The 23302-nt window shown below is 38.7% G+C and overlaps 1 protein-coding gene across 4 annotated transcripts in view; it reads right to left on the reverse strand.

Annotated features, from left to right (window-relative positions):
* Positions 1 to 15870: 15870 nt before the first annotated feature.
* The window catches only part of eya2 (EYA transcriptional coactivator and phosphatase 2), a 28739-nt gene continuing 21307 nt past the window's right edge, over positions 15871 to 23302 (reverse strand). For 2 of the 4 annotated variants that reach the window (XM_057338546.1, XM_057338548.1), the window contains 6 exons: positions 22292 to 22350; positions 21159 to 21319; positions 20631 to 20745; positions 19234 to 19355; positions 19052 to 19152; positions 15871 to 17503 (listed from right to left, as the gene is read on the reverse strand). In XM_057338546.1, coding sequence (XP_057194529.1) covers positions 17423 to 17503; positions 19052 to 19152; positions 19234 to 19355; positions 20631 to 20745; positions 21159 to 21319; positions 22292 to 22350 — 639 coding nt within the window. In that variant the 3' untranslated portion in view covers positions 15871 to 17422. The remainder of the gene's footprint in view (positions 17504 to 19051; positions 19153 to 19233; positions 19356 to 20630; positions 20746 to 21158; positions 21320 to 22291; positions 22351 to 23302) is intronic. The other 2 variants (XM_057338545.1, XM_057338547.1) reach the window with 1 other exon arrangement.

The following is a 23302-nucleotide window of genomic DNA, read 5'->3' on the forward strand; positions in this document are numbered from 1 at the left end:
GAGCTGCTTTGCGCACTTGTGGCCAAAGGCGCGCGGCAATCACAATTGTTTGCATTTGCGCGCTTGAGCCATAAAACAGCAAATTGTGGAATTTCATTGATAATGTCTCCATATCTTTATGATGTCTCATTATGAATGTACCACGTCACTGTTTCCTCTCCTACAACTGTATGATGATAGTTCACAGATAACATGCCTATAAGCTTTGTTTGTCCAACATCAAGATAAGCGGTTAAATGTAAATCTATACACAATAAAGTTTACATGGGTTTATTTCTTTTAAGTCCTTTTAAAGTTTTATTTCAATTAGTCACAAATATAAGGTCAATACGAAGAATGGAAAAGAAAATGGTCTCTAATAGTTTTAGGTGGATTACCTGAAATTTTATATTAACTGTGTGGTATTTTGCCAGAAAATAAGTTTACCGTGGTAAATTTAAGTAAGGGTCCGGAATTTAGACCATGTTGCTAAGGTGTGTATCGTATGACCCGTGAGGTTTGAGTATAAAATTAGCCAGGGTATAGTGAGTGTATGATGAAAAACATAAGCTCCCATATGAACTCAAGCCCCTCTGGTAATCAAGCCACACTCATGACATATAGTTTTACAAAACTAGAGATATGTGGTACAGTAAACATGTTGACTCATAGATCATGTTTAAATAACCTTGAACTCTCTGAATGCTGGTAACCAAGCTGTGTCCACCATAGTAATCGACAAGTATGTGTCCACAAAGCAAACAAAAACGCAAGTTTATTTCACCAAATCAAAGAGGACATCTCATAGAAAGAAACTGCATCTGTCTTTTTGTTATTCATTGTTAATAAATGTTTGGGGGGGAATCTCATAGAAAGAATTCTTACATTTGAGGGTTTCGACTGTAAACAATGTAAGACAGTCATTTAAAATCGAATCCCTTCTACCACCCCACAAAACCTTATAAATATTTGAACTAGAGCATTTTTGTTGTTGAGCAATCTGGCCATTAAGCTACAAAATATCACATGAGAGTCAGGTTAATCCTGAGGTCAAGAGTGGTTACTTTGGCAAAAACAAGGTTTTAGAGGTATTGACAGAACAAAAGCCACGCAAGGACTTTAAACCTTTGACTTGGGTTTGGTTATTTGGCAGCGTTTATAAGTCAGTATTAGGCTGTGGAACATTATGGTTGATAGGAAAGTTTTTCTTTTGGTAAATTTTGGTTAAGCCCCTTCATTCTTGCTAGGTGGCTTTTGGGTTGTTAACTGCTCAACACAGCCTTTTTCTCTCAAGAAAGATCAAAAGAAAGGCAAAAACAAGATCTTTTGGCACCTGCAAAAAAAAGATATTTTGAGAAATGTCTCTGTGGCTATTCAATTCAATTTTATTTATATAGCGCTTTTCACAATGGGCATTGTTCCAAAGCAGCTTTACAGGAGCAAATAAGAAAAACTCAAAAACACAAAAAAGGTCAAACACAGCACAGTGCATGGTGTTTATAGAACAAGCAAGATTATTAATAATATCTAATAAATGCAGTCTCCCGGTGGTTTATTTAGCATATTTTGCATTAAGTGAATGCTTGGCTGAAAAGATGTGTCTTTAATCTAGATTTAAATTGGGAGAGTGTGTCTGACCCTGGAAGAGTATCGGGGAGGCTATTCCAGAGTTTAGGTGCTACGTATGAGAAAGCTCCGCCCCCTTTGGTGGATTTAGTTATTCTAGGTGTTATCAAAAGTCTGGAGTTTTGAGATCTTAGAGAGCGTGATGGGTTGTAGTGTGGTAGAAGCTCTGTTATGTAGGTAGGGGCTAAACCGTTTAAGGCTTTATAAGTGATTAAAAGAACTTTTAAGTCAATACGATACTTAATGGGTAACCAGTGAAGGGTTGATAACATTGGGGTTATGTGATCGTATTTTCTGGACCTGGTTAGAACTCTGGCGGCTGCGTTCTGAACTAACTGTAGTTTGTTTATTGATGCTGCAGGACAACCACTAAGCAGTGCATTACAGTAGTCAAGTCTTGAGGTCACAAATGCATGAATAAGCTTCTCTGCATCAGCAACACAGAATATTTCGTAACTTGGCAACATTTCTAAGGTGGAAGAAGGCTGTTTTTGTGCTTTGTGTTCATAAAATAAAAGTCAACCGGGTTCAGTGTTGTTCTTCGAAATTTTTTCTTTTTGCAGATAAAGAAGAAAGCCATACTTGGAATGACATGGTGATGAGTCAATGATGACAGAATTTGTATTTTTGGATGAACTATTCCTTTAATGAGGGACACAAGCCACACTCTAAACAAAAATGGTGCTATATAGCAATAAAAGTGGTTCTTGGCTTGTAAAGTGGGTGTTTATTTAAATCAGTGAATCATATTTAGCAGTAGCAATAGTGATACAGTACCTTAACAAACACAACAAATTCACATTTAATTATGTTTTAATTTACATTGTCATTAAGTTTTCATACACCAAACGCCGCATAAACTCTTTGAACTCAGAGGTCCTTACATATGAAGTGAACCCAAACTGATGACTCAAGTTTGTACGACCCCGACTCATGATAGGTCAATGGGTTCAGTGACAAACTCACACACTACACACACGCACACACGCACGATTAACTAAAACAGGTTAACAGGTTGATACCATACTGTGCTTTTTGAATAAATTCCTAAACTCTCGAACTAGATTCTCCAGCACCATCATCCTTTTCTCGTGCCGGAGGGACAACCACCCAACTAAATGAGGTCGCGCATTCCTCAAGGCATCAATGTGTTGAAATAGTTTGCGTGTGAAGCGTAAAACGTGTCATTCATTCCTCTAATCATATCAGCGCTGACTTGAGTAACTCATCTCGTCCAATACAACCATTCTGCTGTCAATGTACAGTGAGTTTTGACACCCTTTGACACCGATTTATAGATCAGACCCGGATACCTCAGTGAACTCACTGACCCTCACTGAAGTTTCTCCTTCACAAACAACTCGCAGGCCTGGGAGAGGGTTGGGGGTCTTTTCCTCCGTTCAGAAGCTATATTACATCTACGGTACACATTCATTCAAAGAGTTCATAAATACATGATAGAATCTTAATCCAAACTAATCATTATTATAAATGCCGGCACTGGTCACTATGATCTGACAATTATTCAGTCTTTATCTGACATCATTTTAAATGTTAATGTAATATCAACGTGTGATGTCTGTTTGCATTATATGACATGCAATTCTGGCACAGTGAATAAAAAACGTGAGTCCTGATGGAATGTAGCTGATACATTAATACATGTTTGGCTGTCTGATGATCGTGGGTTTCTCAATATCACACAGATTTTTCAAAATGATTCACAATTCGTTGCAATATCTTAAATAAATCTCTTTCTTGCTAATGCACACTTGATTTGCTTTAGCCAGGAGTGGAACGGGTTGCGATTGATCCAATAGATCAACGGGTGCAATCAATAGCAGTTTTCCAAATCAGCTTGTCTTATTTGCATATAAGAGAGTAAACGTGCTCATCTTGTGCGTGCATGTTCAAAGCATGCTTGACTTTTAGAGCGTCTATTGACTCATCCAGGACTCATGCTGCGACAGAACACAAGTACAGTACGTCCCGGAATGTTTGGTTCAAAAAACAAGTTTATTATCCCAGATGGCTCTTCTACAAGTAAATAAAAAAACCAATAAGTAAACAAAAAGATCAGAAAGAAGATGTGAATCGTGATGGTTATATGGAGAATTTGATGACAAATTTAATTCCACTACAATCTAATCTGTTTATAATGAAATAAATCAAAAATAGAAATAACATATGAGACTTACAATTAAAACTAACTAAATAAATTACTATTTTATGAGGTGCACAATGGATTTGATCTCATTATTATGGTTTGGTATGATCTGCTTTTGCACCAGTGACAGTTAGCTTTAGGGGTGGAGCTATATATTTGCTTTTTCCTAATATTTGTATGTTTCTGTACGAATTCATACAAATTGCCATCTCGTAAAATCTTTACAATTACAAATTTCCACGAGATCAGCTACTACATTATAGCTCTTGACATTCTGGGCTTTCTATCAACCCACCTCATGTGGTGCATGCTGGGATCAGAGGTTGCGCTAGACTTTTTCATTATCCGTCATTTTGACGGACAAGCTCGTAAAAAATCCGTCATAATCTATTTTACCTGTCACTATGGTGCAAGGTGATGTTACGTGCTAAATAGCATGTTTGTGACGTCATCGCGACGTACATGCTTTTTCTTTATTCTAATATACCTGAAAACCCAATAAATCTGAAGGCGTTTACATAGGCTATTTCATGTTTCTGCTGTCAGACATAAAAGTATAATTACAGAAAAATGTTTATGTTCATATGTCCAGTAACAATGACAGTTGCTTGTAGACGCTGTTTTGTAATCATTCATTCACTTAAGTAACTGTAAACTGCTGTTTGGTTATGAATGTGCCGCTTCTGCCGCTGGTTGAACGGAGAAGATGCAGAGAGACATTTTTCCACTTAAGGTTTATCCAAAATGACGCTAATCGCTTTTGCTCTCTGAAGGAAAAAAGCTACAAAATATCACATGAGAGTCAGGTTAATCCTGAGGTCAAGAGTGGTTACTTTGGCAAAAACAAGGTTTTAGAGGTATTGACAGAACAAAAGCCACGCAAGGACTTTAAACCTTTGACTTGGGTTTGGTTATTTGGCAGCGTTTATAAGTCAGTATTAGGCTGTGGAACATTATGGTTGATAGGAAAGTTTTTCTTTTGGTAAATTTTGGTTAAGCCCCTTCATTCTTGCTAGGCGGCTTTTGGGTTGTTAACTGCTCAACACAGCCTTTTTCTCTCAAGAAAGATCAAAAGAAAGGCAAAAACAAGATCTTTTGGCACCTTTGGCAGAAAAAGATTTTCAGTTCGTTTTGAAACTATGGCGAAACAAATTAGAGGGTGGCGGGCCGTCAAAATATAAATTGTTTAATGCCTTGTTTATACACAGCTCTGCTGATCCTGCGTGGGTTGTCCTGAATGGACGAGGCGTTTATGAGTAATGAATGGGAAACATGCGTCCCTTCGCGATTGCGTTCGGGGAAGGGGTACCTCCGGCCGCTTACGACCACGTTCTGATGAAAGGAAATGATTGGATGCTACCAACTCGACAAAAAGGGGAATTGCAAATTGCCCTCATTGTAATCCGTCAAAATGACCGGCGGCCTTCAGATTTTTCCATCACTGAATGAATGAATGAGGCATTGATATAGCGCTTTTGTGTATTGCTGTACACCCAATGTGCTTTACAATCATATGAGGGGGGTCTCTCCTCAACCACCACCACTGTGCAGCATCCACTTGGATGATGCGACGGCAGCCACAGCAACAGCGCCAGTACGCTCACCACATGCCAGCTATAGGAGGAGAGAGATATAGAGCCAATTCAGAGGGTGGGGTTTATTAGGAGGCCATGATTGACAAGGGCCAGTGGAGGGAATCTGGCAAGGACACCAGGGTTACACCCCTACTCTTTATGAGAACTGCCATGGGATCTTTAATGACCACAGGGAGTCAGGACCTCGGTTTAACGTCCCATCCGAAGGACGGTGCTTTATACATACATTTTTTATAGTATCCCCATCACTACACTAGGGCTTTAGGACCCATCCAGACCACAGGGTGAGCACCACCGTTGGTCTCACTAACACCTCTTCCAGCAGCAACCTAGTGTTTCCAGGAGGTCTCCCATCCAGGTACTGACCCGGCTCAGCTCTGCTTAGCTTCAGTGGGCAAACAGTCTTGGGCTTCAGGGTGATACAAGGACAGTTTTGAATGAGCCAAACCCCGTTTCAAAACTATATAGACCTCGCAGAGTGCAGTGAGTTACACCCATCCAGGTGCCCCTTAATTCTGTGTGATTATGTGCTCTGACATTCTCTTCTGTGTCTGTTGACTTTGTCATAACCCATTAAGATAAGAGCCACATGAGTTCTGCTCATTTCCAAAAGCCTCTGCACCCTAGATAGGGTTAGTGAGCTGCGCGGGACACCGTATCTAAGGTCACGAGCTTCAGCAAATTTACCCGAGGCTTTAAGTAGCTATTGGGGTCACAGCCCCCTGTGTGTCAGGCAGTTCACTGGTGCTGGTGTGCATCTGTCTGAGATTGTCTTGAATAATGCTTTGTAATAACTAGAGCCATTAACACACTTGAATAAATGTATGTTTGGGAACGTATGTATGGTAAAAATATCTGTCAATGACGGAGAATTTTCGCTAAAGAAATAATAAGGTGACTATTTCATATGAAATCGTACAAATTTAACTGTACAAAACAAATAATTATTAGAAAAGCCCTGTCCTTAAACCGATCCGTCATTAGCAGAAAATCAAAGTTTGTACGCATTAGTACCAATGAGTCACAACTTATAGTTATGAACTGCTGTGTAAATTGTCTTCTCTACAAAAACTTCTCTACAAACATACATTTATTCAAGTGTGTTAAAGAGTAACTATTACAATGTCCTTAAAATTACATTTCATGCGGTGTGTAATGTTGCAGTGTGTGAATGTATGCAAGTTGTAAAGCCAAAAGTGAACGAATCACAAAGTTATTGGCTTGGGGAAAAAGGAGTCGACTCTGAATCACGCGAACGAGTCGTCTGTCGTTCTAATTTCAGTTCCGGGTCAGATTTGCGTCACTCCGTGTAATACCCGCCTACGTTCCATTTGCGACACAGCATGCGGTAGACCAATCGCAGCAGACTAGACCATCTGACCAATCAGATCAGAGTAGGCTGACAGAAAGGAGGGGATTAGACAGATGAATCACCGAACGAATCATTTGAGAGTCAGTCAAGAAGCAAGGTAATAGCTGACTATTATTAGAAAATTAAAGTGTTTTTACACCGTGTGTGTACGTAAACTTGTTGTTGGACACTCCATAAACCAAAGCAGGACCTTAAAAATCACAAAATATTGACTCTTTATTGGCTCTAGTTATTACAAAGCATTATTCAAGACAATCTCAGACAGATGCACACCAGCACCAGTGAACTGCCTGACACACAGGGGGCTGTGACCCCAATAGCTACTTAAAGCCTCGGGTAAATTTGCTGAAGCTCGTGACCTTAGATACGGTGTCCCGCGCAGCTCACTAACCCTATCTAGGGTGCAGAGGCTTTTGGAAACGAGCAGAACTCATGTGGCTCTTATCTTAATGGGTTATGACAAAGTCAACAGACACAGAAGAGAATGTCAGAGCACATAATCACACAGAAATAAGGGGCACCTGGATGGGTGTAACTCACTGCACTCTGCGAGGTGAAGAACACCTTCTACCCGTTAGTGATGCTATCATGATGAGTAAAACGCGTGTAATCTTGTATTGTTTGGCCGACTTGTTACTGTAGTCAATACTTGCTGGTGGATTCAGCTTGTGATGTGATGTGATGTTATGGAGTGGTTTAGCGTATTTTGGAGAATGTTGATTCTCTGTGGATGTTTTCCATAAGCCAGACTGTCGGGTCCAACTTTGTCAAAAGGTGTCAAATATGTTGCGACGCATCAGAGTTTTGCAGGGTATGATCAGTTCAGTGGGTTTGAGGATCTAATCATTTCTTATTTTTGAGAAAGAGACCCCAGTAATGTCATGTCGCAGAATAGATCTCAACAATGTCTTTGCGCTAGATAACAAATTCTGCAGTCAAGTAAAAGAGTTTTCAATATGAACATATTTCTAATTAAATTCTTTCAAAATCATTCTGAAGAATTTTATAGCTCTATCGAATTTGATTTCTTCAAAGAAATTTAATGAGAAACATCTGAGACATTGAGATATTGAGCTGTGAATTTACTATACTAACCACAATTTTCATCTGGTCTCACCTTAACCATGAAATTTATAATAAAATTTGACAAGAGCCGTTTTGAGATATTGAGCTTCAAAGTTTTTGCATTCCATTTGACTTTGTAGATAAAACTTTTTTGTTTTCTTAAAAATGTAAATAGGTTGTCACAGAAGACGAATATAAGAATAACTCAATTTCAACAAAAATGTCAGACGGAAGAACCTTACACAGTAGCTCCAAGATGACGAAATGTCAATCTGCCAATAACACTTTTGTCCTAGCCATAAAATCTTCATTCTTTTAAACGGCTTTAAGACATCCAAATCTAGGCCATCCTGGTGCATGCTGGGAAATAATAGATTGTTGTTTTCATAACAGACAGCTGCTCGTCTGTTTACAAAGCAGCTGACCGGCAGCATACAGTACAACTATAGCACGAGCGAACCCAAACATCCCATCACAGTGTTTTGATTTTTTCATTTGACGACGTAGAACAGGACTTGTAGCACTTCTCAAAGGCATCATAACAAGGTGTCCCTGGCAACACATGTGCTGTTTGACTGTAGCGCACAAACACTTTCCCCTCGTCTTTTATCATGCGGAAGAATTCACGCTTGCACAACACGCTCGTAAATTTGTTGCACTTATAGGGAACTCTGACGTCATTTGAGGAAACACAGGCAAAACAAGCGCTTCTGAAAAACAGGCTGGGACAGATCATGGAGAGCGCGGCTATCCCGACTGCTTCCGTGCCGCGGGGAACAAGCCTGAGATTAAATCCCTTCCACCAGAGGAAAAAGGCGGTTTGAGGTTTGTATCCTCGCTGGCGCGCGGTCACCGCTCAAAGAGCAAGCATTACAGCATTTGTCCCGAGAGCCGGCGTGCCAAAGCCAAGCTGGTCTGGTCAAGAGCTGAGATGGTTTGAGAGGGATGGTCAGTGGTCTCAAACATCACTTAGTTACGACTGAGATGGTGATGGTGACCCAGGCCAACCGAGCTAAACCATATTTCTCAAGCGTGTGGAACCCCAGAAAATCACATGACGTAGTTGTGGCAAGCGTTGGTGTGTAAATGTTCCGTTGTTTTGTTGGTCATTTTCATAGTTTTAACAGGAGTCATTGTCATTTACGGCAAGCGGGACGGTTACTCTGGCTCATGCTTTTGCTTAGGAATTTGAACAAAAACAGGGATAGTTAAATAGTTAACGTGTTAGTTAAAGGGATAGTTCACCAAAAAACTAAAATCATTTGCATTTATTCACCCTCATGTTGTTCCAAGAAGATATTTTGAGAAATGTCTCGGTGGTTTCATGTTCATACGATGGAAGTCAATGGGGTTCAGTGTTGTTTGGTTATCAATGACACGTTCTTCAAAATATCTTCTATTGGGTTCTGCTGAAGAAACTCGCACAGCTTTAACATGACACGAGGATGAATAAATGATGAAGGAATTCTCATTTTGGGATGAACTATCCCTTTAACCATAACATTTAGTTGTACGGTTTCCACATGTTTGTGATGTCTTCTAAGTATTTGTAGATGTTTTCTTTTTTGCCTGGTGCCCTAGCAACCACGCAGACGAGCTTGGCAACAGCATCCCTTGCAAACTAAAGCACTGTCGCAGTGAGCGAACGCCACTCAAGTAAAAGAAAGTTGAAATCTAATTGAAGTAATGTTTGTATTTAATCAGCGCTGGATGTTTTTGTGTATGTGTTAGCGGTCAGCGCTGGTTTGTTGTTGGGTGAAGGCCAGAGTTTGGGTTCACATGAGTGCCTGTGTTCTGAGGGTTGAACTCCAACTACTATACAACCTGTGAATCACCACCAGCTGCACCCTGTGACTTCTACCAGCATCTCGTACTCTTTTATGGGTCTGTTTACCCCATTTCAACATTCCTAGTGTCAAAATGAATCATGGTTGGGTGAGTGTCACCAAAACGGTCACATTCTAGTTTATTGATCCCAAAACTAAAGGAAAAAAGAAGAGATGTTTTGCGCAATGAAAATGCATACTGTTGTACCTTGTAATGCATCCAACGTTATACTTTATTTCCATTTTTATTTAAATGCTAAAAATCATAGCTTCACCCTAGCAACCAAAGATAGCATTGTTTAAGCTGCATAGCAATGCCCTGGAAACCACACAGAACTCCATAGCAACGGTCTAACAACCACCCCAGATAATATGTGGGATTATGAGGCAATAAATATAATAATTCTGATAGCCTTTCATTATAAAACTCCTTCCTTTTCAATGTGGTCCCATGGACAGATTACAAAAATATACTTCATCAAAGCTGCAGTCTGTTACTTTTGGATTGAATCTAAACAATAATCAATCATTGAGCAAGAACATAAAAAGTGTTTTCTTATTTTATAAAACAATAAATAAGTTGAGCTGTCGGGTCGGATTTTGCAGACTTGAACACACATAAAGAAACGTAACTAACCTGCATTTTTATGTTTCCAATAGAGATGTTGAAAGAGATCCAAAGGTTACAGATTGCAGTTTTCAAATTTAACCTTTAACATATGTCTTTAAAGCCACGTCGCCAACACCTGTAAAATTGCGTTTTTCCATCTTAAGAATATATCTAAACTACGTCATATGCTGTCAATGTCAGATGCAGAGAAGTTAATTCATGCATTCATGACATCAAGACTAGACTACTGTAATGCACTGTTAGGTGGTTGCCCTGCAGGCTTATTACAAAAACTCCAATTGGTCCAAAACGCGGCAGCTCGAGTTCTTACACGTACAAAAAAGTATGAACATATTAGCCCGGTTCTGTCAACCTTGCACTGGTTACCTATAAAGCATCGCGTTAACTTTAAAATCTTGCTTATTACCTATAAAGCCTTACATGGTTTAGCTCCTCAGTACTTGAATGAACTCCTTTTGTATTACAGTCCTTCACGTGCATTACGCTCTCAGGCGTCCTGTCAGTTGGTAATACCTAGAATTTCAAAATCAAGTGCAGGTGGTAGATCCTTTTCCTATCTAGCGCCTAAACTTTGGAATAGTCTTCCCTGCACTGTCCGGGAGGCAGACACACTCTGTCAGTTTAAATCTAGACTAAAGACGCATCTTTTTAATCTTGCATACACTACTCTTCCATAATATAAATCTTCAGAGGGTTTAGGCTGCATTAGTTAGATCAACCGGAACCAAAAACACAACTGATGTACTTGTTGCATCAAAGAGTACAGAACAGTACTCTACTCTCAGCCAGTCTTGTCTCATTGTTCCAAGGTTACCACAGCGAGCAGGATGCAGTTCATGGCCTGACCTGATGGTAGAGCGGAGAATGGGAAGTGGGGACCTGACAAGAGCTGAGATGATAGAGCTGGATAAAGAAGGACGCGGTCTCTTGACATGTCTTCACCACAAAATTTCAAATGCTATTAGATTATTAATGATAATCTTAAACTATAATTTATTTTATTATTAAGTTTATTTATTTTATTTAGCCTTGTTGTGCAAGTTCTCTGGAGCTTGTGCAGAGGCAGCAGCTTTTGCCAGAGGGGAACTGGAATCCCCTGGTTGGGCCTGGGTTCTCCTGAGGTTTTTTTTCTCGATTAGAGTTTTGGGTTCCTCGCCACCGTTTGCATACTGTTTTTGCACTATCTGCCTGGCCGGGGGGGCTGCTTTAGAATTTTAAAGTTTTACTTAATTAATATTGCATATAGGAATTTATTATCTGTTATATTTGACCTGTGCTTCTCTCTCCTTTATCCTAAATGTGTGCTCTCACTGAGTGTGTGTTTGTGTGCGTACTTGTCTGTGTACGTACGTGTGTGTGTGTTGTGTGTGTGTGCGTGCGCATCCGTGTGTGTGTGTGTGTGTGTCTCTATGTCTATGTGTGTTAGTACGTGTGCATATTGTGTGTGTGGAGTGTTTTGTGTGTGGGTGTGTCTGTCTTCTGTGTTTTCAACCTTTTCTTGTTTCTGCAGGTACAACTTTAATTATTTTGCTTATAGTCAATATGTCTCATGTACAGCTGCTTTGTAACAATGAAAATTGTAAAAGCGCTATATAAATAAAGTTGAGTTGAGTTAAACATTAAAATATCGCAATATTGTGAATATACCTTTAATGATTGTTTAAGGACTGTATGAGCTACAGGAGTACTTCTCAAAGGCATTCATAACAAGGTGTCCCTGGCAACACATGTGCTGTTTGACTGTAGCGCACAAACACTTTCCCCTCGTCTTTTATCATGCGGAAGAATTCACGCTTGCACAACACGCTCGTAAATTTATAGGTAGAAGTCAATAAATATAATAATTTTGACAGTCTTTCATTAAAAAACTTCTTCCTTTTCAATATGGTCCCGTGGACAGATTAAAAATATATATACTTCATCAAAGCTGCAGTCTTTTGGATTGAAACTAAACAAAAATCAGTCATTGAGCAAATACATAAAAATTGTTTTCTTCTTTTAACCTGATTCACACAGGTAAGCTTGGTGTATAAAAACAATAAATAAGTTGAGCTGTCAGGTCGGATTTTGCAGACTTGAACACACATAAAGAAACATAATTAACCTGCATTTTTATGTTTCCAATAGAGATGGGGATAGAGATCCAAAAGTTACAGATTGCAATTTTCAAATAAATAAGCAGATTCTGTGGCCATCTTTAAGAATGGGCTGAAAACACATCTCTCCCGTCAGCACCTGACCGATTAGTTCTGACTTCTATCTCTTTTCTACTCTTTCTATCCTTAAAAAAAAAAAAAAACTTAGCTTTGTATGCTGTGGTGGGCTATATGAGACCAGTTTTACTGCGCTTATGCTTTTTGTTGTCCTTATGTTGTGCCGACTGCTTCCATTGTTTCCCTCATTTGGATAAAAGCGTCTGCTAAATGACTAAATGTAAACGTAAACATTTAACCTTTAACATATGTCTTTAAACATTCAAATAAAGCAATGTTGTGAATATTCCATTAATGATGGTTTAGGGACTGTAGGAGTTTATTAGATATTTGTCCGATGGAGAGGCTCTGGTCTGGCTGAGAGTCTGTACGGGTGCTGTTGGGATTGAGTTCACACTCTTAAAAATAAAGGTGCTTCACAATGCCATAAAATAACTTTTTTAAATGGTTCCATAAAGAACCTTTCACATCCAAAGAACCGTTCTGTTTTCACTGTTTGGTGGTGGAACACAAAGGGGCCTCAGGATGACTACGAATTAAAAATGTATATATACTGTAAATGTACATATATTTTAAAACAACAAAGAAACGAGATTTGTTTATTATTTGTCAATTTTGACATGGAATAAACAATTTTCCAGGTAAGTGCTGAAATAGAAGTAGAAGTTATGTGTTTTTGTGAGTGGTTATTGTTCAATACGGGGGGGAGGGGGCTTGGAGTCAAACAGGTTGAGAAGCCCTGTTCTATGGCATCGCTGTGAGGAACCTTTTAAGCACGTTTCTCTTTAAGAGAAGCTCCACCTGTGGTGTGAGAGTGCATGAGATGATATCCGCTGTATGATTGTACATGTCAGTCATCTGAGCGTCGAGCGCATCAAGTCCATGCGAGTGAGTGAACTGTTCTCTCTTACGTCTGTGTAATCAATGGGTGCTCGAGTTCACAAGAGCCGCGCTGCTTCTGCGTTTCTTCTTCAACCCTCGGTGAAACGACTCCTCAAGGTCTCGCTCGGCCTGGACTCTGGACACACGCTGGACTTTGTATCCATAAACTTGTTATGCTGAACGCTAGATGACAAAGAAGTCAAGAGTCAACGGAGTCGTGTGTGGGTTGTGCCTATATTTCAATTACGTTAAAATTGATCCTCGTTATATGTAGACGTTTGGACGAATAAACATGTTTAAACCGATGCGCAGTTGAAATTTCAAGTTTGGTGTAGTCGAAATTATATGGAGACTCAAAACTATAAAATATTAGACTACAGACTAATGGTCCAAAAATATGTGTCATGGATTTAGAAATGTCTAGGTTCTAAATTCAGGAATCAATGTGGCTTTTAAAAATAATTTAGGTCATGAAATTTAAGAAAGTTGAATATTTCTTAACAATGTTTTAATATTCTTCCCTTTTTCTTTTTTTTTTAGACAATTTATCTGCAATTTCAGGAAGATTTTTGAAAACATCTACAAAGGAAATTAAGTATTAAATGTAACTTTCATTTTAGCAGAAATAGAATTAATCTGAATATTTTAGATTATTAGCCAACATGTTTAAGGTAGCCTATTATGAAGATTTAATAAAAAACATATCTTTAAGACTTTTAAAGCAAAGTCTTAACACTTATGTCACATTTTAATCTTTTTTAATTTTCTTTTTCAACAATTTGTCTGCAATATCAAAATGATTTTGGGAAAAAAACATCTACTCAATATAATCAAGTAGTGCATAAACTTTAAAATCAGTTTTTCAGGAGGCACTTTGTTCCAGTTTCCTTTCCAAAGAAAGTGCTTTAATCCCTCTGCCTGCTTGTTTTTGTTGTTTTGACCTAAACTTTAAGGTATGTCTCATGTGGCGTATTAAACGAATTCAGATATTACACAAGGCAGATATTACCCGATGGGTTTAAATGGCGGCCGGATAGCCCCGGTGAACTCCGCTACACCTTCACTTGAAAAACAAACCCGGCGAGGTGAGTCGTTGACATTTGCTTTGAGATAAAACCCACCGGAGGGCACAACAGGAGTGTACGCATCAAAGGTTGCGCTGCGGTGGGTCACAGGGAACGTAACTCATCCAAACATTCCTGGACGAGCGTCGGGCTATTATCTGTCAACATTAGCTGGTCAAATAAGCGTTGAGCACACAATGACTGTGATCTGGGCAGCTTGTGTTTAGCGGCGGCTCTTCGTGTGTTGTACTATGTGGCACAAACTCAAGGTGAAAAAGTGCATTGACAACATGTGCAGACTGCTGGTTAAAGAGCCAAGGGTCATATTGAAAGAAAGGTTCTTAAACAAACAAATAATGTGGATGCTGTGAAGATGTGCCGGTGTAACTGGGCTCAAATTCCAGCAGATGGCAGCACTGATATTGGAAACGGTCGACTACATTTGCTAAGGAGCGTTTGTTGAATTTGATTGTATATCATTAGTTTGAAACCTTCTTGGACATTAATCAAAAGTCTGAGATCGCCTCTCTAATTAAAATGAAGTAGAAATTCTAGTTTAACTGCTCGAATGTAATAAATATTTATTCATTAAATGATCATCTTTTGATCCGTGTTATTCCCACTAGATTGAAATTTTGAACAAAGGACTTGACGTTGTCAGTATCCCAAATCGGACAGTTTGATCTTAAAACAATATATACTCGACTTAATATGAATTCTTACATTTTTTACGTGATCTCAGACTTTTCAACCAGTGTATTTGACTCTAAACTGATTCTTCTGCATTTTAGTACTTCATTGTATTTTTGTGAATTGTGGGTCCAGTAATTCTAATAGTAGGCTAAATCATCTGAATAACTCAAAAGAATAATAAAACAATGATAGGATGATAGAATAGGCATATTATGTAAGTGTTTATGTGTTTTTTTTTTTGAGGATCCAGACTTCTCAGTCTTTAGAATTTAAAGCATATGGTGCAAAACCATTGATGTTAATGTTAACTGTGCCTCGAGTCTGTATCATGTATGCTGATTTATTATTATTGGCCAGATGTATTCTGAATATTCTGTACTTATTGCTACGACTTGTCTATATAATACAGTATCTAAAGACAATATCTATTTTTCTTGTTTAATTGTAAATTGTTCAATTCAGGATTCTGTGTGGCCACGTGGTGGCGATCTAGCAGGACTTGATGTAGTCTGATCATTTAAATCGTGTTTTCTTGTTTTTATTTACATACTAATGATTTTAGATCTGAGTAAAGTTCAAAAGCCTGTCAAAAACATGTAAAAGTTATGTTTTGCCCCAAATCAATGAGAATTATATTTTGAGGAACATATAAACATATTTTTTTATCCTTAACATTTGACATTATAACATGATGGTAATGAGATTTTAAAGGAGGGATGCATTTATTAGTTACAACAATAATAATATTGATTAAATATTCAAATATTTGTATTTTGATTTTGGTGTGAAATATGATTTTCTTTATGAGATCCCTATCAATAAAAACTTCACTTTATTCCAGACGTCACTTTAAGAAGGAGAGCTTGGGGATGAAATTAATTTATCTTTATTCTATTATAATAAGCCCAGAAACAAATCAACAATAAAACCTTATATACAAATCATAGCAAAAGTGTGAAAAAGCACATGCAGGTCAGAGAACAACCGCACAGGTGATGTATGATCAGGGCAGTAAATAAAACTGTATATATAAACCTCAGCGGAAAAAAGAAATATACATCCATTAACAATCCACATAGTGTTCCAGGCACAGAGAGAGAGAGAGAGAGAGAGACACATCTGTCTATAAAGACATTAGTGCAGAAAGACGCGTGATGGGAGAGATGCTTAAATTGATGGGATTGTGTCAGTAGCTTTTGGCTGTTTTTGGTTCGTTTTCTGTTGTAAATCTCTTTAAGGTTGTTCTGGATGAATCTGCATTTACAATACTTTGTATTCATTAAAAGACGTGTGTGGGGTTAGTTTTGCTATGGTTTTAGTACGATAGCATATAACTTCATTTTTAAACATTAACTCACTCGTTGGTTTACTTCGAAGTACGGTGAAATATTCATTAAATTTAGTGTATCATTTATACTTTATAAACAACCGGTTAAAATGATTTTAAGTTACACTAAACTTTCTTCTTCGCTCTTGGATTTAGTTAAGATTCCCATAACTCTTGGTAAAAAACAACAAAACATTTTAATTTGTTTTTTATGCTAAAATCTTTGTACTCTCCTGTTTTTCCTTTTGTTATAGTCACACTGAATGGCTACACACATCTTTTACATGTGATTTTCATCTACGGCTATGTTCAGAATGGAATATTACTAGATGCTGCAAGTATACACTGTATACTGCTCATTTTTATACAGAAGTATGTGAAACTGTAAACGCTATGCAGTGATAAACATGTCAAACAGTAGTATGCATCCCTGTTATCACACGACCACATTATGTCATTTTAGCTCCATCTAGTTTTGTATATGACTTCTAACAGTCTAAACAAAAAACCAAGAAGAAGGACAGAAATGGAAAGTCAAGTCAAGCGCATTGCATCATGGGATACCGTATCACACATAGTGTACACTGCACGTTTTGGCAAATCTGGGTGCTACAGACACGTCAGTGCATACAGACGTACACACCCTGCACACAAACGGCATACTAGAAGTAGTAATGTCGTATGTTAGTATGCTGAACCGAACATAGCCTTGAGGTCTTATCTTTACCAGGAATCTCACATCGCTCTGTTTTCAGTGCAGTGCCTTCAGTGGTTAAGAGAAAAAAATCAAAGAAAGCAAAGACGTCTCAGGTGGAAAGCGAGAAAGAGACAAAAACGTTTTTCTTGGATGGATTTGAAGCAAATGTTTCCAGTAAGATAGCCGCTCCCTGCTGATTGGTCCTGCAGTTCTTGGCTTGGTCATGTGATTTCTGTGTGTGAGACGCAGCGGGCGGCTGGAGTTTGGGCGAGCAGATGCTGCTCTCTAGAGGTAGTCCAACTCAAGTGCATGACTCAACGCCTCCAGGTCGGCCCTGCACGTCACCCTCCAGAAGGGCATGTTCTTCTGCACAACACAAGAAGGTCAACATGTTAAAAAAACATTTTATACCCATTTACATTGTTCTTGAGTGCTGAACATGTTTTCCTTGGTTTTTAAAACGATTCAAATGAAGTTTTATTCTGTTCTGTTCTATATCACAGCAAGCATAACAGTAACCTAGTTTTCAACATTATTTGTTTTCTACTTTTTGTTTTAAGTTGCCCATCAGAGTTGTGCATGACTTAGATTTTAATTTATATATTACATTAATAACTTTATAGACAATGCTTGACAAATATTTTATTTCCCAGAATGATATAATCTAGGGCTGCGCAATATATCGAAACATCGCAAATGTGCATATCGCAACAGTTTGCAATAATTGAATCATTTAAAAAATTCTAAAAGTTATGTATAGACCACTTTGGATGAGGTAAAGTCCTGAAGAACTTCCTGTTTATGTTTTTTGACACTGCACAATGGTTGAACAAAATACAACTAACAGAACATTTTTTAAAATGTCAAACGAATATATTTAGGTTTTAATTATGTATGTGAGATTTAAAAAATATAAATAAAAACTGAAACCGGAAGTGCTTCTGGATCAGCGTTTACATCTATATAGATGGCAGAGAGACTGGCCCTGCGTTCCAACTGGGATACATGGCCCTTCGAGTGACAACAATCATGGCCGCCATACTGAAGGGTCGTTCCAAACCGAAGTGCTCATAACTGGCCGCTTTAAAGGGCCCTTCAGAATGAAGGATTTCGAAGGGTACAACTGATGGTCACTTCGGGCTCCCATGATTGTTTGCGTGGTGAGGCCGCCTCCTTATGGGCGCAGGATGATGACGCACTTCAAGGGCACTTCAAGAAACAGTTGTTTGGTCCCCTACACCCTTTAACCCTCCAAAGATCTCACTCCGGAGGGTAAACCATTCGAAGGGCTTAGGGCATAGGGATGAGCCCTTCGAAATGGAACGCAGGGTCTGTCTGATGTGTGGAAGATAATTAATAATCAGAAATAATGTAAAATATGTATGGGTTATATAATTTTCAGTTTTTAATATATTTCACACACTTAAACCATTATTGTATCACATATCGCATTATATTGCATTATTTAGCATGCTATTGCATATCGCATTTTTCGTCAATATTGCACAGCCCTAGTATAATCTACTCCAACGTCTTTAAAATGGATATTTTTTACATTTGATTTGATTATTTTTTCTTTCTTTCTTTCTTTCTTTCTTTCTTTCTTTCTTTCTTTCTTTCTTTCTTTCTTTCTTTCTTTGATTTATTTTGTATTCACTTTTGTTCTTTGTTTATTTATTCATTCAATCATTTTATTAATAATAATAGTAACTATCAGATATTAGAAAAATAAGCAAAAGTGTTGTGTTTATGAAGAAAAGTTGAATAAAAACAGAGGTATAAAACGGAGCAGTCTTACAAGATCTGGTATCGTAAGGACACCTAATATGCTTTTTTGTTGTTGTTTTTTTGGATTATGAGAAAAATGTGTTTTGTTCTCAACATCTTTAATAGCTCTGGTTATTTGACTTTTACCTTCTTTGCGACCGTCTCCTCCTCTACACCATCTCCAACCACCACGTACACGGCTCTCCGGCCGAACCTCTGAGTCACTCGCTCGAAGCAGCTTTCTTTACCTGTGACATTGAAAACAAACACGTTACACTTGAGTTTTCACCCTGTTTAAGAGAAATGCAGAGACTGTAGAGACAGCAGACCTGTTTTAGTGGCACTGTAGATGTTCTCGATGGGAAACGCTCCTCCGAGACCGTAGAGAAGAACTTTAGAGAGCGCTGGAATGAGTTGCGTGGTGGTGACCAACACATTTACACAGTTTGGTCTGAGGAGGAAACATAAATATGTCACATATCTAATGTGTTTAATGATTTGGTCACGTTTTCATGTTTTCATACGGGTTACAAAATGATGATGTAAAAACTGCTCTGAGATTTGTCAGAAACATTTTGGTTGAGGAAAGAAAATCTTAGAGCTTTGAAAAAAACATGACTCATTTTTCCTTTAGGATATAAAAAAAGGAACTGTAAAATGGTTGAGAACGAAGGACAGATATATCTTGGCAAATCAAGACACGGCAATCAAATCGGCAGGATCATGAAAAAGGTCACGCGTTTGCCAAATCCATTCCTGTCACTGTCATAGTATGCCATTTCGGACGCAGCTTGTGTTTTCCTAGCTTTCCTGTGGCTCAGTGGTTAGAGCGCGGCACTAGCAATGCCAACGTCATGGGTTCGATCCCAGTGGATTGCATATAGTCAGAAACGAATGTATAATACAATGCAATGTAAGTCGCTTTGGATAAAAGCATCTGCCAAATGCATAAATTATATTTACGTTGCCTTCTTACAGCTCCTCTACAGCGGTTCAGCCGTGCCACGCTCAAAACCCACCCCCTTCCCCAACTCCTCCTCATCCGACTGCATCACCACGTACCTTTATTTTATCCTGTATGCATTTCAATGTATCTTCCCTTCTGACAGGTATGAATTCTCTTCTAAGTCATATATTTTTAGTATATTCAATTTGCACTATCACTATCGTGTAAGGCATGTATAGCTCTGTCTTTTCAAATAATTTTGCTTAAATAACTGTTCTGCTTCCCCAGGTGGGAGATATTGTAATTGCTGCACGTTTGCTCTGTTCATGCAAGGCTGCACGGACAGGTGGAGAATTTGCCCAGAACAGTTTCACTCCGCCAACCCTAAATATTGCTATTGTTTGAATCTTTGGCGGTAGAAGTCTCGTGTTTAGGACTAGTGCTTATTTGAGCCTACATTCAGTATGAGTAAAATACTCAAGTACTGTCAAAATCATATACTCTAAGACTTTTACTCAAGTCATCTTGGAATTGGTGAACTTGTAATGGAGTAATTTTAGGTATCTGTACTTGTACTCAAGTAGGTTGTTTAGCTGCTCTTTACACCTCTGCACACTTGGCACATTTATGCTTTTAAAATCCACTAAAATGAGACATGGGTACAGTATATACTGTAGTATAGTGAATATTGTTATTTGTTTCCGTGTAAATTGAATTTAACTTGGAATATTCATTTGACGGCTTGCAGGAATATATGAGGATGCGGTGGTGATGTCTCACCTGGAGTTGATGAGAGCAAGAGCCTTCAGTGCCTGTGTGAGCCACAGGTCTGTCAAAACCTCCATTTCCCGTCTCAACTGTAACCATTCCTCTCGCTTCGGACTGCCCAACAAACCTACAGTACACAAAAATCACAGATGACATCTCTTTTTATCTCAATTATTTCTCATAGACATCGACGAGATTAAATGGAGAGCAAACGGAAATGTTTGCTCAAGTCTCATGTGCGTCTCATACATTTCTCCTGAGAATAAGGGTGAGAAATCTGACGAATGTCTCAGTCCTTAGAGTTTGAGAAGAGATGTCAACAATGTGTCAAACTGAGCTCAGGTGTGTCAAGTCTGCAATCAAAAGTCAATCTGATTGAAGATCTCAATATCAACTCAAACATTTCTCATCACATTTGCCCAAACCCAGATTATTTTACACCTCCACTTTATATTCTCTTAAAAATGTTTTAGGAGAATTATGTGAGACTACGTTGATACAGTATATAAATGAAATATAACTGAGAACTTCAGCTCTCACCTCCTACGTTGTTCTTGTACGTGTTGTAGATCTCCTTCACCCGGCGGTAGCGGAAGGCGAGTTTCCTCATCCAGTCGACCCCTCCGTGAACGCCGGAGCCCAAACAGAGCGTGCCACCACCTGCTGGGCTCTGGAAGCCATCCGTGCCAAAGTTATAAGTACTGCAAGTACAGACACATACGGACGTGTTCAAAACCGCTGTACGGCCACACAAAAACTCCACTACATTCATATTTCTGTTGATGCGCTCTTAAAACGTGATTAATGTCCATCATAAAAGTCTGGAACCAGTCTGAGCTGTCACTGTGAGAAGATGCTCGAAAAATGTTTTTCTTAGAAAAAAACAGCACCAGCGTACACTCTTAAAAAATAAAGGTGCTTCGAAAGGTTCTTGGATGCCGTAGAAGAATCTTTTTTGTCTAAATGGTTCCATAAGGAACCTTTAACATTTGAAGAACCTTTATGTTTCACAAAAGGTTCTTTGTGGCGAAAACAGGTTCTTCCGATTATGAAAAGCAGATGGTTCTGTAAAGAACTTTTGACTAAATGGTTTTTGTGGAACCAAAAATGGTTCTTCTATGGCATTGCTGCGAAGAACCTTTTGAGCATCTTTATTTTTAACTCTTAAAACTAAAGGTGCTTCAAAAGGTTCTTGGATGCCGTAGAAGAACCTTTTCTGTCTAAATGGTTCCATAAAGAACTTTTAACATCCGAAGAACCTTTATGTTAATTTATGCTACTAAATAAATCTAAATCTAAATGTTGTACAAAAGGTTGTTTGTGGCGAAAATGTGAAGGCTTCTACGGCATCGCTGTGAAGAACCTTTTAAGCACCTTTATTTTTAAAAGTGTCCGGTTCGGAGAACATCACGTTGAGTAAATAATGGTAAAGTGTTCATTGTTAGGTGAACTATTCTTTTAATATTTCTGCGGACGTGCTCTTAAAAGTGTGATTAACATCCATCGTAAAATGTCTGAAACCAGAGCAAGTGCTTGAGTTTAAACTAAGATCAACGTTTAATACTCGCTATGTTTGCAGCGTGCCGTTCATTTAAGAAAAGGATCTCTTTACAGCTCATAATGTTCGTTTTATTATGATGGTGTTTGCTAGACGTAGGAAAGTCATACTGTACCTCAAGTCCTGCCCATTGTCATCCGAGGCCACATCATCGATGTGAACCTGGTCACATTCCTGGGAAATGAAAGGAAAGCAGATATGTTTGAGATGGATCTGTTACAGCCGGGCAGAGTGATGGACTGTGTAGAGACAGGTTCACCCTCCGCTCAGCCTCGGGGGAACAGCGCGGAGAGAGAGAGATATTACAGAAAAAGCCTAACAACAAAAAGGCAAGAATAGACTGCGAAGACGTCCTGGCGCCTTATAAGCTGGAGGGAAAGAAAAATAGGAAGACTGCAGACGGCACAACATGTAAACCTGATACCGGACGCTAACGAACGCCACACATTAGCTTCACGCCTGCTTTTATCTTGGCTGGGTTTGAGCTTAACGCTGCCAAAATACAGTAATTGATGTGTCCTATTTATAAGAACGACATCTGGTCTTTAGTTGACACGATGATCTTGTCCTCTTGTCCAAAAGTTGTTTTAGCAAAGCTTTTAGAAACGCGTTCAAATTCGATAATAAATTTGGCTTGTACAGACGTTTAAACTGAATTACGCTAATCAATGGAAAACAATTACTCAGACTTTAGGATTTTCTTTGACGAGATGTCCTTTTTCGCCGCGTGTTTTACACATGTTCACTCCATCTGTGTTTTATATCACAGCGAGGAGGAAGACCTACATATCAACCGCCTCAACGTCAACATGAAATCCAATTCAACAATGTTTACTTTTCTCATACATGTTCCTGTTTGTCCGTGTTATCTTTCATCAAAATGCAACAACTTCCTTCACCTCTGAATGACTTTCCTGTTTGGATGATGTCATCAGTCCCTCCCCTCCAACCACAAGGCTCCATTTTGGTACTTAGTGTCAAATTTTCACGATGTAATTAATAAATCAACCCGATCCTACTTTTTTCTTTTTCTGTAGGCCGAAACTTGGGAACACGTTTGCAATTTAGCACTTCCGGTTCCCTCGTCCCAGTCGGTTTTCATTTAAATGCCTAAAACAAGGTGAGC

Source organism: Triplophysa rosa, linkage group LG7, assembly GCF_024868665.1.
Source record: "Triplophysa rosa linkage group LG7, Trosa_1v2, whole genome shotgun sequence".
NCBI lineage: Eukaryota > Metazoa > Chordata > Actinopteri > Cypriniformes > Nemacheilidae > Triplophysa > Triplophysa rosa.